This window comes from Podarcis muralis, chromosome 3 (assembly GCF_964188315.1).
Source record: "Podarcis muralis chromosome 3, rPodMur119.hap1.1, whole genome shotgun sequence".
In the NCBI taxonomy this organism is placed as follows: Eukaryota; Metazoa; Chordata; class Lepidosauria; order Squamata; family Lacertidae; genus Podarcis; species Podarcis muralis.
Window position 1 is genome coordinate 109,289,057 of NC_135657.1, and position 17,254 is coordinate 109,306,310.

At 46.6% G+C, this 17,254-nt stretch overlaps 1 protein-coding gene across 2 annotated transcripts in view; it reads right to left on the reverse strand.

Annotated features, from left to right (window-relative positions):
- The window catches only part of PLCB1 (phospholipase C beta 1), a 468,615-nt gene extending 453,647 nt beyond the window's left edge, over positions 1–14,968 (reverse strand). Inside the window, exon 1 of one of the 2 annotated variants that reach the window (XM_028722210.2) lies at positions 14,503–14,968. In XM_028722210.2, coding sequence (XP_028578043.2) covers positions 14,503–14,601 — 99 coding nt within the window. In that variant the 5' untranslated portion in view covers positions 14,602–14,968. The remainder of the gene's footprint in view (positions 1–14,502) is intronic. The other variant, XM_028722211.2, reaches the window with a different exon arrangement.
- Between the last annotated feature and the right edge of the window lie 2,286 nt (positions 14,969–17,254).

Below are 17,254 nucleotides of genomic sequence, written 5' to 3' on the forward strand. Positions count from 1 at the left end.
TATGACAAGGATTCCCATGACAGGGATTGGGCGGCCCTGGTCCCATGACAGGGATTGGACGAAATCATGGCAAGCCCCAGGATTCCTTTAATGGAATTCCCTTCAGCGCAATGGGAGGGGCAGGCCCAGCCTGACCCCTCCACCACCAGCATATTATAACCAATGCCTAACCACAACCTTACAAGTTGTGACGAATTGCTGAGTAGTAGGCAAAAACCAAATGGCACAGCCAATCACCAAATGGCAAAATTCCTACTAGGCCCCTGCGCCAAGGCAGACGACCCCATGACAGGCAAAGCAAGGTCAACTGGAAAAGAGGGCGGGCGGGCGGGCGGGTGATCCGATGCACTCTGCAAAGAGAAAGAGAAACCAGAGTGCACCAGTATTTAAAGACTATGGTCCCACCCACCCAATTTGCAACATACAATTTGCCCCAGCAACCCGGTTACCCAATCAAAGTGCCAGGCAACAACTATTAACCTGCCTGGCAACAAGAGGCCTGGCCTGGTGGCCCACACCGCAACACGTGCTCTCATTTATTGGAGAACACGCTTTCCCTTAACCCTGATGTGACAGGGTGACTCCCTACTGTAGTGGCTCAGTAGCAACTGAAATGTACTCCAGACCTGGCAAGAGGCACTTTTATCCATTCTGACTTCACTTTTTCAAGCTTTAAGCTCTGGCTCTGAGCACAGATTCTGAGGCGGGCACTGGCATCAATACTATTGGCCCGTCTGCTAGTTTTCTGACCAGCACAAAGTCACAGTCGCTTGCAAAGAACACCGTGCTCGATCAGTCCATGCAGCATTTGAGTTTGTGTCAATCAAAATTTTAAAGAAGCAAGGGCTAATTCAGAACTTTAAATTACAACAAAAGAGCAGGATGGGCCCATTTTATACGGTTGGGGTGAGGGATCAGAATGTGTTCAACTGGCTCAAACCAGGAATCCTCGATGTTAAAGTTTAAAACATTCCCCTCTTGCCTCTGCCTCAAACTTCGGCAAAAGCCTCTTCTGAACTACAGGGAGCAAACCTTCTGTTACTGTTCAACTTCCCAATTAACTTTGACTTATTCACTGGACCTGTGCCTCCAACCAAAGAACAATGCATGGAACAGCCCAGCAGTAACCTCTTTCCATCCAAGGTTTTGTTTTGTTTTTTACATTCTGCCCAGCATACTTCTGCAGAAGGGCACTTAAGAAAAAGATGTATCTGGGATGAAAGACACTTTGTCCTACAAGATTTGCACTACATGCTAATTTCACAGCACCAATCATAGCATTTACTTCTCGATTTTACCTCCATGGAAACCCCACTAAACATCAGTGTTAGAAACTCAAGATATATAAGCTAGGCGCAAAATGGCTCCTTAAACCAAGGTTACAGTTTAAGGAAATGGAATGTCTAGTTGCCATTTGGGGGCAAGATAGTTCTAAAGTCTTATTTTTCAAACGATCGACTGTTTGTGATTGATTATCAGTTAAACATGTGGCCAGTTGAGATGACAACCTTAAGCTAAGCTACGAACTTTGAGAACTTAAGGAAGAAAAGTCACTTTATCCAGGGACAGTCCATGAATGGTAGTGTAACTGGGCCCTGCCAAGAAGGGATCCTTGCAGGCCCATGATGCCATTGGCCAGTTCCCTACCTCTGACCTCAGGGCAACTTACAGGCAAAAGGTCCCAAGTTCGGTTTTTGACATCTCCATATTTTTTACAACTAACTCATTCATTTTTCCTGTTAACTCTGTCACCATCTTTGCATTTTCGTCAATTTTCATTCCCATCCTATCCAGTTTTTGGTCCGTAGTCCTAGCATTTTCATTCATCTCTTTCTTCATTTCTAAGAGGTCTCTTTTCAATACCAAAATTAATTCTTTCATATCCATATTTATATCTGAATCAACAGTTGAGTTTCTTCTGCTAGGATTGGTAACAGAACTTGATATCACTGTATTTGCAGATTTCTTATTTATATTGGACATATCAAACCTAGTTTTTTAAGTTCAGCGATTGTTTTAGCAAATTAAATTGATAAACCAATTATATGGTTCAGTTTCACTCTTACTATCCTAGTGGTAATAATCTGGCAATCACACACCTAATCAAATTACCTTGTACCCTTAGATACCTAAGGAGTGTTTAAGGTTTTAACCACTGAAAAGGCAATGACCTAGCATCTTCAGTGGAAGGGGTAGCAGGGCTGGAAATATCTAAGAGCAACACTGGCAGTGAGAGTGGAATTGGACTGGATGGATCAATGCTCCAATTAATCTGGAGGGACCATGGCTCAGCAGTCAGGCACACACAGAAGGCCTCAGGTTCAGACCCTTGGCTTCTTGGGCCTGCAAGACGGAGCTGTTCCGCCAGGCCTTTGGTCAGGGCCCTGTCTGACCCCTCTCCTTTTACAAGACCCTGCATATAAGTGGCCTAACTCTTCTCACCGGCTCATACAAATAGCTGAGTCTGGAGAGGACTTAAGGTTCCCAACCCCTATAGCTATAATTTGTGGGTAGCCATTTGATCTTATTTTGATTTTAATCCGATTTTAAGCTGTATTTCAGTCGATTGCTGATTTTTAAGTCTTAATGTATTATATATTTTGATGTTAGCCACCCTGAAGCCCGGTTCTGGCCGGGGAGGGTGGGATATAAATAAAAAATACTTCTTCTTCTTCTTCTTCTTTTCTTCTTCTTCTTCTTCTTCTTCTTCTTCTTCTTCTTCTTCTTCTTCTTCTTCTCAAATGCAGAATTTTAGGGAGCAGGTGCTGAGAAGGATCTTTACCCAAAATTTTAGCAAGCTGCTGCTGCTGCTAGCTAGAGTGGAAAATACATTGGGTTAGAGATGAATCAGTGGTCCAGCTCAGCATATAGCAGCTGTATAGGTTCATAAGAAAAGCAAGGCATAGTCGAGATATTCAGATCCCTTGAAACTGAAAAAATTTAACACAGGTTCTTTCTGCACAGCACTGCTATTCATGGCGGTATTTAATTCCGAACAGGCAAGCTGCACTCTGAGCAACATTGCCTTTTCATGCCATTTTCAGGAAATCAGCTAGGAACATTTCTCATGTCGCATAATGGCTTTTCGTGTCGCCTTCTCTCCACCAGAACGGTGCTGTAATAATATGTGGGAGATTGTGCCCTCTTGTTAACAGATGGAGCGAGCAGCTAGCTACATACAACCAGCTCCTATGCACTTCCACTTCAGTTCTTTTCCCTGGTGGGACACAGCTCCACACGGAGACGGGAAGACAGTGAAAGCAACTCTGGCTGTGGAAGAAAAGCACAGGGGCATCTTTAAGTTGTTGTTGTTTAGTCGTGTCTGACTCTTTGTGACCCCATGGACCAGAGCACACCAGGCACTCCTGTCTTCCACTGCCTCCCGCAGTTTGGACAAACTCATGCTGGTAGCTTCAAGAACACTGTCCAACCATCTCGTCCTCTGTTGTCCCCTTCTCCTTGTGCCCTCCATCTTTCCCAACATCAGGGTCTTTTCCAGGGAGTCTTCTCTTCTCATGAGGTGGCCAAAGTATTGGAGCCTTAGCTTCAGGATCTGTCCTTCCAGTGAACACTCAGGGCTGTTTCCTTCAGAATGGATAGGTTTGATCTTCTTGCAGTCCATGGAACTCTCAAGAGTCTCCTCCAGTACCAGTATTCAAAAGCATCAATTCTTCGGCGATCAGCCTTCTTGATGGTCCAGCTCTCACTTCCATACATCACTACTGGGAAAACCATAGCTTTTACTATACGGACCTTTGTTGGCAAGGTGATGTCTCTGCTTTTTAAGATGCTGTCTAGGTTTGTCATTGCTTTAAGGGGAGGCTAAACCCCATCAGGGCACGACTTAGCAGCAGAAGTCTAGGGCCTCCCTCTGCAGAATGAGCAGGAGGTCCCCCAAAAACAGCAGGGCCAGCTTACCACATTGCAAAGTAAGCATAGGAGCCAACTCCTAAGGACTCAGGTCCCTTCGCCAACCCATAAAATATTTTAGGGGCTCGCTCCCCCCCCCCAAGTTGATGAACATTGCCATTCAAATGGTGTGTGTGCTCCATGTCTTGCGGTCGATTGTGCAAGGCAGTGGTTACCTGGGCTCCCCAATACTGTATTGAAGTGAACTAACACACGTTAGTCCTAGGACTTGCCGATCGCTTGGTCAGCGGTTCGAATCCCCGCGGCGGGGTGCGCTCCCGTCGTTCGGTCCCAGCGCCTGCCAACCTAGCAGTTCGAAAGCACTCCCGGGTACAAGTAGATAAATAGGGACCGCTTACCAGCGGGAAGGTAAACGGCGTTCCGTGTGCTGTGCTGGCTCGCCAGATGCAGCTTGTCACGCTGGCCACGTGACCCGGAAGTGTCTGCGGACAGCGCTGGCTCCCGGCCTATAGAGTGAGATGAGCGCACAACCCTAGAGTCTGTCAAGACTGGCCCGTACGGGCAGGGGTACCTTTACCTTTACCTAACACATGTTATCATCTGCAGTGTTTCCCAACCTTGGGCCTCCAGCTGTTTTGGGACTACAACTCCCATCATCCCTAGCTAGCAAGACCAGTGGTCAGGGATGATGGGAATTGTAGTTCAAAAACAACTGGAGGCCCAAGGTTGGGAAACACTTATCTAAAGGAAGAGGGAGCTATTTTAAGACAATTAAGGGGCAAGTGGGGTTCGTCAACCAGGGAAGGTAGCCCATCTAGGAGAAGGAAGACTCTGCACCTAAACTTCTGCTGCCTTGCAGGATATCTTGGACCACTGCAATGCACTCTACGTGGGGCTACCTTTGAAGGTGACCCAGAAACTGCAATTAATCCAGAATGCGGCAGCTAGACTGGTGACTGGGAGTGGCTGCCGGGACCATATAACACCGGTCCTGAGTGATCTGCATTGGCTTCCAGTATGTTTCCGAGCACAATTCAAAGTGTTGGTGCTGACCTTTAAAGCCCTAAACAGCCTCGGTCCAGTATACCTGAAGGAGCATCTCCACCCCCATCGTTCAGCCTGGACACTGAGATCCAGCGCCGAGGGCCTTCTGGCGATTCCCTCATTGTGAGAAGTGAGGTTAAAGGGAACCTATTTTTAAAAGACATCTGAAGGCAGCCCTGTTTAGGGAAGTTTTTAATATTTAATGCTGTATTGTTTTTAACAGTCGATTGGGAGCCACCCAGAGTGGCTGGGGAAACTCAGCCAGATGGGCGGGGTATAAATAATGAATTATTATTATACATTATTATTATTATCTTTAGGAGAAGACAAAGCTAAGGAGGGTAGCAAGGTATGGAAAGCCGGTGAGCTGTGACCAGCGTCAGCTCTCTAACATCTCAGGTAGAGGATTTGTCCAGACCTGCTGTTTGCAAAGCCTTTTGAACTGAGCCTTGGACCTTTGGCATACAAGGGGGCTGCACTGAAAATGCAGGGTAGAAACAAGATAAGATAAAAAAACACATGCATGCTACAACTGAGCTATGGCTTTCCTACAGCCAACTAGGTGCAGAGGATTCTACAACAGGCACATTTGAAATTGATCATGGGACCCACTCCCTCCTCCTCACTCTCAAGATCTACCAAGATCAGCCAAGTGCAAAATCCTTTTCACCCTTTGGATGGGATCAGGCCCCGAGGAGGCATCAGCAAGGCTACAATACAGTGGTGCCTCGCAAGACGAAATTAATCCGTTCCGCGAGTCTCTTCGTCTTGTGGTTTTTTCGTCTTGCGAAGCACGGCTATTAGCGGCTTAGCGGCTATTAACAGCTTAGCGACTTAGCGGCTATTAACGGCTTAGCAGCTTTAAGAAAAAGGAAACAAACTCGCAAGAACTCGCAAGACGTTTCGTCTGGCGAAGCAAGCCCATAGGGAAATTCATCTTGCAGAACGACTCAAAAAACGGAAAACCCTTTCGTCTAGCGAGTTTTTCGTCTTGCGAGGCATTTGTCTTGCGGGGCACCACTGTACTATCCCACTTACTCCAGTGAACTTTGTGGGAATTGTTTCTAAGTAAACAGTGTTACTAAACAATGCATAAAATTGTGCTGCAAACACGGCTTATCACCTGGTAGGGCGATGAGGGCTCTGAGCGCATTAGCAGTGGCTTATTCGATTAGTCAATTTACATTTATCCAGCTGGGATTTGTGCTTGCACTATTAAGAATAAACTTTAAAGTACATGGTAGCTTTTTTTCCCTTTTTTAAAAATAAGTTCTTGCTGCGTCCTGCACTAACTAAAGCAGGGGTCAGTAATCTTTTTCAGCCATGGGCCGGTCCGCCGTCCCTCAGACCATGTGGTGGGCCGGACTATATTTTGGGGGGAAATATGAACGAATTCCTATGCCCCACAAATAACCCAGAGAGGCGTTTTAAATAAAAGCACACATTCTACTCATGTAAAAACATGCTGATATCCGGACCATCCGCAGGCCGGATTGAGAAGGCAATTGGGCCGCATCTGGCCCCCGGGACTTAGGTTGCCTACCCCTGAAGTAAAGCTTCCAAAGAAGTACAGGGCATTTAGCCTTTCCCAATAGCAAAGGTTCTCCAAAGGTGCTATAAAGGGATTACATCCCAAAATGTTGTCTCATTTCAGTTTTGCATCTTACCTGGGCAGCTCAGGAGTAGTTAAAGCTTACATTTTTTGCTGTTGCCGCCTGAGCTCACAACTTTCCCAGAACCTGCCCATTAATCAGATGGGATTATCCCTCGCGCATTCCTATTCTGCTTTGGAAGCACTTAAGCTGCAGTGGCATGGCAAGGATACTTTCCATCCTGCTTTGGTGTACCTGCTTCTGCTGTTCATCAACTTGAAATCTGAAGGCTGGATCAACAGACAGATGTAGAGGGGTGGGGAAAGAGGGGCAGGCATACACAGTGTTTTATCTGCATTGGACTTTAATACAACTTCGGACTGAACGGACATCAGAATCCAGACATGCCTCACATCTGGATTACAACAGATCCAGTGGGCCCAATTTGATGTAGCTCCCAAAAGATTTCCCACATCCCAGGACATGCACTCTTGAGTGTTATAGACTCAGATATATAAGCTAGGCACCAAATGGCTCCTTAAACCAAGGTTGCAGTCGCCAAAAGGGAATGTCTAGTTGCCGTTTTCTAAACCACTGAGCCACTTGGGCTTACCGATCAGAAGGTCGGCGGTTCGAATCCCCGTGATGGGGTGAGCTCTGTCCCGGCTTCTGCCAACCTAGCAGTTCGAAAGCACACCAGTGCAAGTAGATAAATAGGTACCGCTCGAGCGGGAAGGTAAACAGCGTTTCCGTGCGCTCTGGTTTCCGTCACAGTGTTCCGTTGTGGCAGAAGCATTTTAGTCATGCTGGCCACATGACCCAGAAAGCTATCTGTGGCCAAACGCAGCTCCCTCGGCCTGAAAGTGAGATGAGTGCTGCAACCCCATAGTCGCCTTTAACTGGACTTAACCGTCCAGGGGTCCTTTACCTTTACCTTTAAGGCACCTCTAAAGTCTTATTTTTCAAATGATGGACTGGATGTGATAGATGCTCAGTTAAACATCTGGTTAGTTCAGATGACAACCTTGAGCTAGGTTAAGAACTTAAGGGGGGGAGGACTTAAGCGGCAGCTGAGGAGTAGTTAAAGTAGTTAAGGGGGGAGGGAATTACTGGACCCAGGGGCTGTCCACATATATATTGGCCTATTCTGACCTATTTTTCTTAATGGTGACTGCTCCTGCTCAGGCTGCACAGAGAAAGCATTTTGGCTCCTGAAACTCATTCTGTTTGGGCAGATAAAATAGAACAAGATAGAATTCTACAGGATGTGTTGCTAGTGTGTGAAAACAGTCAAGATCCAATGATCCCCAGGCATGCACCTCCAGGTGGTGGAGATGTCAGGTGCCAGGATGGCACTCGGACATCTTTACTTGGGACGCCCAATAATTATTAAATCATTATTATTGGTCGCAAGTGGCCAACAGCCAGGTGCAAAATGCGCCTGGCTAATTTCACTTCCGGGTTGGCGCCATCGCCGAATGGCGGACTCCCTCCGAGCTCCGGAGGGAGCCTGCTCGGCAGGGGCTGGGTCCTACCGCACCGGCGATGCGGGGACCCTTAAAAACCACGGCCACGGAGGCCGTGGACATGGAGACTCGGCTGGCACCGCTAGCGCCCTCCCGACTCGTGAAGGAGCCTTTTTAAAGGCTACGGATGGGGTGCCGGGGAGAAGCGTGGTGCTTTGAGTCCTTCGCTATCCCTGCCGAGCGAAGCCGCAAGCCATCCGGCGGAGAGCGCTGACTTCTTCCATTGAGAATTCGGACTTTCAACAACAACCCGTGAGTAATTTGGAAACCGGGTTTAAAAGGAGAAAAGGAGAAAAAAAGAAATTTTTTTCGGATTTGATACGATCGGGGGGGGATCCAAAAAGGAAGTCAGTCCCCCTCCCTATTGTAAACCTTCTAAAACAAGGACTGGGAAACCAAGGTCCAAAAAGAATTGTATTAAACTAAGAATTCCACGATGGGAAACTACAAGAAATGTGCTGGAGGAAGAATTGAGGGAGAAGGAAAACGTAACCCCCCCCCCTGGGAACCGGGGTGATTAAGGAAGGAGCCTGGCGAAAAGCGAAGGAGATTTTGACAGCTGTCAAAGTAGCTGTCAAAGTCGGAAATACAAAGAGGACTTTATTATGAGGACTTTGCTGGTTAATTTTGTTACAAATTTTGTTACAAATTTTTTATAATCCGTTAAAACTTGGATACAAAATGGTGAAAACATGGATAACAATCGGACTTTTGGACTAGAGAAAACAAAGTTACAACAATCCCCCTAGAGGAGTTTCGGGACATTACAAAGAAGGTCGTGAGTGGAAAAATACCATTGGAACTCTACAGGACTGGTTATCCTCTGGGAAAGCTGCAATATTGTGTCTACAGGGTGTTCAGCTAAAAGAGACAATAGAACTTTCTATTGAAGAGGGACTGAACGCAAGTTTTTGTTCCTGAATAACAATAATCCCTGCAGACTTACTAAATTTCTGAACAAGAACGTTTTAGCAGCAGAACAAGAGGAAACTAGCAGCAGAACAAGAGGAAACAAGCAGAACAAGAGGAAACTGGACTACAACTTGGAAAGAACAATGGGGGGAGGCCTATTAAAGATTTGAAGCTAAATGGTTTAAAAATAACTTTAAGAATAATTATAAAAAGAAAAGCCAGCAAGGAGTTGGGGGAAAATGGGATTTATGGATTTTAACAATTCCAGGTAGACAACATGGATTGGTGATCAGAGGGAAATTAAACCGGGGACAGCGGGGGGAGAACTAGAATCCAAAGGCTTGTCAACTTTTTTCTGAATTGGTTTCTTTTCATCTACTATACCTTTTATTTTCTTATTTCTTATATTTCTATCGTGTGGGGTGTTTTTATCATTAAAAAAAAAAGGGGGAATTGTGGAATGGAAATGGGGTGGGCCTCGGGGAGAGAACTTTTGTCTTTCAATATGAGGATTGTATAAATTTAAATTTAAATTTGAATAATGGTTTAAACAAATTAAGTTTTAATTAGAACTGAGAACTTGTGGAGCCAACAATATGAAAGGGGAATATGGTAGGGGTGGGGGAAGGGGGGAGTCCCGGAAAGTAGATGTATGAAAATAAGGCTTTGAACGTATTTTAATCTTTACTTTCTGTACTTTTGAAAATTTTAATAAATATTATTTTAAAAAAAAATATGCGCCTGGCTAATTTCAAACACTGCACTCTTTGTGCACATCAATATGTTGTCTCTTGGTACTAAGGGCCAGACTAAGAAAGCCAGAGAGATCTGCAATTGAATCTTCCAATGTATTTTATTTGGGTTGAAGTTGCAGAATAGTGGGATTTAAACGTTTCATACAAACCACTCTGTTAGGTGTTGCTTTTAGAGCACTTCCAAGAAAGAGTTTACAGTGGTACCTCAGGTTACATACGCTTCAGGTTACAGACTCCGCTAACCCAGAAATAGTGCTTCAGGTTAAGAACTTTGCTTCAGGATGAGAACAGAAATCGTGCTCCGGCGGCGCGGCAGCAGCAGGAGGCCCCATTAGCTAAAGTGGTGCTGCAGGTTAAGAACAGTTTCAGGTTAAGAACGGACCTCCGGAACGAATTAAGTACTTAACCCGAGGTACCACTGTATTGTGGACTTAGTGACTGCTCGTGCGTGCAAGTTTTGCGTGTTGTCACCTGCATGCCAATGCCACCTTGTATTATTTTCCCATTTGATCCAGATTCCATGGAAAAGTTCAAATAAAAACTCAGAAACAGTAAATCCAGATTAAAGGGAGAGAGGTGGAAATGGGACAGCATTTTGATGAGAAAGATAATAAAGAAACCCCCCCAAAACCAAGCATCACCGAGTTCACAGCAACCTGCTATGTGAAAGCACCTTCAGCCACATAGGGCAAAAATAGGACAAGATTTGTTTCCACTGTTTTCACAGTTCGTAGTAGCTACGGGATGTTGAATGGGAGCAGAGGAGAGAGAGAAAGGAATTAAACTGTCCCCACCTGTCCCCCATGGCCTCTTTCGGAACAGACATCAGATCTGATCACAGAACTGTCACATCTAGTTGGCTTTAAGATTAGAACGAGAGACACGCCGCATACACTGGTTGGTTTTATTTATTTGTGACCTTAGGGCTAACTGTGGTTCTAGTTCCCAGGACCAGTTCTATACAAAGCTCTTTAACTTTCAGAGAGGTCAGAGTTTGTTCATTGCTGTTCGAAGCATAGCAACACTTCCCGGACTTGACATAAACACACAGCTTTTACACTGCTTGATGTTGATGCCAAGAGCATAGACAGAACGAGAGGAGGTAATTTCAGGCATGGTCTTTTAAACCCTCTTTTCAAAGGACACGTCGTCTGTGACCTGCCTGACATATCTGAAGCCAGCACTGATGGAACAGCTGCCTGCAAGCATTTTGAAAACTCGGCCACAGAAGACGCTGATCTAACTTTACCTGCAGGTGCTCCCGCAGTTTGTCGCAGCTGCTATTAGTGACACAGATTATTTAGGACATTGTTGCACATATAGGAAAGGAGGTCAGTGACCACTGGTCTGTCTAGCTCAATATTGCCACGCTGACTGGTAACAACGTCCCAAGTTTTCAGATGTTCCCCCCTTGCGGTGCCAGGGAATGGACAAGGCAGATGCTCTACCATTGAGCTGCAGCTGTTCTCCAAATCAGTTGGTATAACCAATGGCACCTTCACTATTTGGGGTTGGACTAGATGACCCGCGGGGTTCCTTCCAACTCTACAATTTTTTGATTTAATAAGAGGTGCCTGCCTTGTAATCCGGTTCTTTGCCTCCCTTTGGTACCCAATGCATGAGCACTGATTTTTCCTTAGTGAAGGAACTGCAGAAATGTCTTTGACCCCGACTTCTACCAAAACATGCCTTCACTGCACCATATTTGCCATATTGCCATATTTGCCATATTGCCATATTTGCCATATTGCCATATTTTTAACCAATGCGTTGCATTTGGTCCTCTGACGCTATACACCGAAAAGCCAACATGTGTTCGGAAATGCTTGGCACCTCATTTTGTCTCTGCTGCCTTCCAGATGTTTAGGACAACTCCCACCATCCTTGACCATGCTGGCTGGGGATGATGAGAGCTGGAAGTCCAACAACATCAGGAGGCTGCTGCAGATCAGAAGAGAAATTCTTGTGATTAAATCCATCAAGACCTGGCTGGGCAACTTAAAACCAACAATCTTATCCCCTTTAAAGCAAAATTTCAATAGCAGCCGAGTTAATTGTACTGCAACCCAATTATACGCTAGATGGGCACTGACATGCATTCCTTCCTCACTAGGAGGAAGACAATTGCTCTTAAACATCTTCCCCATGAAAAGTTGTGTCTTCTGAACCCATAAAGTGGATTATAAATGCACTGTTTCACAGGTCAGCAGCAATTCTGCTCAGAATCCAGATCTTGCAGCGTTTCTGATAAGCTGTTCTCAGCCAGTTGCATGTTTGGGCATCTAAGCATTTGATTTTTAAGGCTTATTGAAATGCCAGCTCTCCCTCAATTCAGTTTGCTATACTTAAATGCCCGTTAGGGTCACAAACAAGTCCCGTATCCTCCCCAGTTGAAAGGGCTTATCAGTGCTAAAGCCCCAACGGAAACACTTTTTATCTTAAGCTGTTTAACCACTGCCTGTGCCTGACTGCTCCATTAGACTATATGTAGACATCAAGACCAGAGATATGGAAATAAAGCACAATTGGAACTGCCACTCTTCATTTAAAAAAACAAGCTTCAGCTTCACAGCATCGCTCCTTCTATATGAGAAAGAATATTTTTGCTATTCCTGCATCCAGCAAAACCCACTCCAACTAGTGTCCACTGTAATAGGAAATGAGAAACAAAAATAACACAACCCATAACCTGTTAACTTAAACAACACAACCTGTTGACATAACCTATTAGCTTAAACTCAGGTAGAAGTGGAAAGAACTTTTCTTTCTTTTTCTGCTTTAGGATCTCCACTTACAAATCCAAATTCTGAAGCTGTAGCACAGGGGGAATCCAAGTTCAAGAGAGAGCACAGTGAGGAATAAACCAAGCCAGCTTCTCTATAAAGCAATGCACAGAGAAGTCTTGTTAGCAATTATGTTAGCAAATTAGTTTTCCAGGTTTCATGTTTTTATTTTTTTATGGCCAAGCACTCAGGGATGTGAGCCCCTGCCTGCCGTGATACAATCTAGGTGCAGGTGGAATACCTGTGAGAACAAGACCACAGTGTACTCTTGCTTGTACCTATGCCTATCAAAACAAGGGTCATGCCAGAAGGGGGAAGAGGTGTCACTTTGTAAATAACTGCTTGTTACTTGAGCCAGTGATGCTCTCACCACATGCGCCAATTTCTACCCTCAACACTAACAAAGCCAGAAGGTAAGGTGCAAAAACACCATGCCCCATAACAAAACAACTTCACTTTCTAACCTTTACCTTAAAAGGCAAATTGTGGAATGCAAAGGTAATAAAGAAGCAAAAATAAACATAGAACTGTAGTGTCAAACCTATTACCACCTTCTGTCTATGCCTCCCATGTCCTCAGTTATCTGTTTTAGAGTGCAAGCTTTCTGGGCAACGGAGGTCTTCCTACTTTTGCCTATGGAACTCTGTAACACTCAATTTACCAATGCCACTGTATGTACCCATAATAAGTAGTTATATGACAGCAAAAACTCTGAGGACCTGAGAAACTGAGTGAAGACTAGCTTACAGAGAGGTTTCTGCATCTAAACAGGGCACTAAAGAGTGCAAAAATCAATTTTTAAGGAAAAGATCAAGTAGCAAACTTTCTTTAAAAAATAATAATATCCAGTTCCAAGTTCCACTTAGAAACATGGCAGGGGGATGGACCAGACACTACAATTCTATTATTATTTTCCCTTCAAAAACTCTCTCTGTGTGTATATGCACACTAGGCTATGCACATACCCACAAAAGCTGTGCCCGTTTCTTCTCAACACAAGCACCAAACTGCTTGTCTAAATCCACATCAATGCATTTGAGTTGCTTGTTGCCAAGGGTAACTCATTGGGAACCAATGCTCTTCCAATGTTTCGCCACAGAAAAATCAGACCGGCTCCACCTTCCTGCTTCTCTCCCAACTTTAAGGCTGGCAGCACCTGCACTTGCCCATCCCACCCACTCGCAGGACCCTGCATTTGTCAGGATGCTTCGCAACCCATGTGACAGCATTTTTGCTTCTTCATCTCCATGCCATCCATCCATCCTTTTGGGGGGAAAGAAATGGCATAACCTAATCCCAACTCTGCCTCCACCACTCCACTTTATAGAGATTTCTGCTTTTTCCCAGAAGCACCAGCAATGGACAATACATAGGGAGAACTGCCAGATCCCCAGTCAAGCCCACTGGTACAAATTCCATTCATGCCCACCTCCCTTGCCTGTCTCTCAAGAGTAAGTCTTTCCCAGCCCTATGCTCCTTTGGCTGGACTGGCTCACACCTGGAATCGCCGGCATGCAAAGCACTGAATCGCAGAAACATAGATTTGTAGAGTTGGAAGGGACGGCGTGGGTCCTCTGTTCCAATCCGCTGGCGTGCAAGGAGCATGCACAACATGGGGCTCGAACCCACGACGCTGAGATCAAGCGTCTCCTGCTCTACCGACCGAGCTACCCCAGCATGTACTCTGCTCCGGAGCTAGGGCCACTTGGGAAACCCCTGCGTGCCCAGAAGCAGCTGAAATTTGACCCGATCCCCGATTCTGCGTCTCAGCAGAGCCCATCTCAGACACGTGTTTGTGTGTGACCCAGCCACCGAGCCCGATGAGCACCGCGCGCCCTCGGCGAGGCACCATCCCGCCCATGTGGCGAGCCCCCCGGCCGATGCGCTCTGGCCGTTGCGTAATTACGCGTGGCGTTTCCCCCTTCCATCCCGGCACCCTCCATCCATCAAGGTGAGCGGGGAGAGGGAGCAAGGAAGGTCGGGCAAAGGGCGGCCGAGGCGGCGCGCTCCGCTAACTTACATCGTCCCACTTGACGAAGACGGTGCCTTTCTTGAGGCTGGCCGAGACGCGGACCGGCAGCAGTTGGAGAGCGTGCACCCCTGGCTGTGCCCCGGCCATTGGCAGCAGCACATCGAGGCTTCCCAGCGGAGGAAAATGGGAGAGAGAGAGGGCAGGCAGGCAGGCGGAGGAGGAGGAGGAGAAGGAGATGGCAGCCGGGAAAAGCCAGAGCCTGCCGGGATCGCTTGCCTTGCCGGTGGTGAGGAGGAGGAAGAGAGCAGCAGCAGCGCTGCAAAACGCTGCTCGCCAAAGGCAGGGCGAGCCGCACGCGCGCCTACAGCAACGAGCCACCCATTCCGCGGCACATCCTATATAGCGAGCGAGAGACGGAGAGAGGCGCGCGCGCGCGCATACACACACACACACACACTCCCCCCACACACTGGCTCTTCCCGCTGCTCATGCAAATGCTGCTGCCGCCCTCTCCTTCCTTTCCCGGCTGACTCGTCCCCCAACTTTTCTCCGCGCTCAGGGAGCCTGCGGGAAAAGGAGGCAGGAGGGCAGCGCCATCTGCTGGCCCACGGCGCTGCCTCAGCTGAGGGCGAGCAACCTCTCCGCACCGCTTTATTATTATTTATTTAATTTATTGAATACCGCCCTACAGCCGGAGGTCTCAGGGCGGTTCACAGAACAAAACCAACATATATAACTACAATATAGATAACCAAAGTAAAAACAACAACCCAATAACCCCAAACCACATTTTAAAAGGGCATAGGGAATTAAAGTTGCTGGAAGAAATATCAACAACCGCAGATATGCAGATGACACAACCTTGATGGCAGAAAATGAGGAGGAATTAAAGAACCTTTTAATGAGGGTGAAAGAGGAGAGCGCAAAATATGGTCCCAAGCTCAACATCAAAAAAATGAAGATCATGGCCACTGGTCCCATCACCTCCTGGCAAATAGAAGGGGAAGAAATGGAGGCAGTGAGAGATTTTACTTTCCTGCGCTCCATGATCACTGCAGATGGTGACAGTAGTCATGAAATTAAAAGACGCCTGCTCCTTGGGAGAAAGGCGATGGCAAACCTAGACAGCATCTTAAAAAGCAGAGACATCACCTTGCCAACAAAGGTCTGTATAGTTAAAGCTATGGTTTTGTGATGTATGGAAGTGAGAGCTGGACCATAAAGAAGGCTGGTCGCCGAAGAATTGATGCTTTTGAATTATGGTGCTGGAGGAGACTCTTGAGAGTCCCAGGGACTGCAAGAAGATCAAACCTATCCATTCTTAAGGAAATCAGCTCTGGGTGCTCACTGGAAGATCCTGAAGCTGAGGCTCCAATACTTTGGCCACCTCATGAGAAGAGAAGACTCCCTGGCAAAGTCCCTGATGTTGGGATAGATGGAGGGCACAAGGATAAGGGGATGGCAGAGGATGAGATGGTTGGACAGTGTTCTTGAAGCTACCAGCATGAGTTTGACCAAACTGCAGGAGGCAGTGGAAGACAGGAGTGCCTGGCGTGCTCTGGTCCATGGGGTCACGAAGAGTCGGACACGACTAAACGACTAAACAACAACAGGCTTCAGCCTACTTAGCCTATATATAAATCCAGCACTGGTTACAGGTGGGATAGGGACATGGGTGGCGCTGTGGTCTAAACCACTGAGCCTCTTGGCCTTGCCGATCAGAAGGTCAGCAGTAAACGGCTGTCTGTGGACAAACACTGGCTCCCTCCGCCTAAAAGCGAGATGAGGGCCACAACCCCATAGTCACCTTTGACTGGACTTAACTGCCCTGAGGGCCTTTACCTTTACCTTTTACAGGTGGGGTTGAGGATTACTAGGATAAATAGGTAAAGGGACCTCACCATTAGGTCTAGTCGTGGCCGACTCTGGGGTTGCAGCGCTCATCTTGCTTTATTGGCCAAGGGAGCTGGTGTACAGCTTCCTGGTCATGTGGTCAGCATGACTAAGCCGCTTCTGGCAAACCAGAGCAGCACACGGAAACGCCGTTCACCTTCCCACCAGAGCAGTACCTATTTATCTACTTGCACTTTGACGTGCTTTCGAACTGCTAGGTTGGCAGGAGCAGGGACCGAGCAATGGGAGCTCACCCCGCCGCGGGGATTCGAATCGCCGACCTTCTGATCAGCAAGTCCTAGGTTCTGTGGTTTCACCCACAGCGCCAGCCGCATCCCTAGGGCACCCAATAAAGCAACCTTAAATTCATCATATACGGTTTAAAAGTGCTTTGTTATTCTTAAGCAACTAAGTACAGGTTTATTGGCTGGTTGAATTTGTATACATTTGCATATGATTAAAAAAAGAGTTCCAATTTCAGAATATTCATTTATCTGATTTGTAGATGCGGCATAATAATTTCACAGCAGGAAGCTTGAAAGTCTGTCTCTCCGTCTCTTGTGTGCGTATGAAGTGGAAGCAATATTATTCGGAGTTGGCATGTCCACCTGTTGCCTTTCCAAATACTTGTATTAAGTAATAGCTAAAGAGATTGGTTTTCAACCAGTGTGTAATGGCACCCTAGGGTGACTTGAGGAACGTTCAGGGGTGACCCAGTGGGGGGACCATCCTTTCATTAATTTGCAGCCTGTATCCTCCTGCATTCTGGTGTAGTGGTTCAGAACGGTGGACTCGTAATCTGGTGAACAGGGTTCGATTCCCTGCTCCTCCACATGCAGCTGCTGGGTGACCTTGGGCCAGTCACACTTCTCTGAAGTCTCTCAGCCCCACTCACCTCACAGAGTGT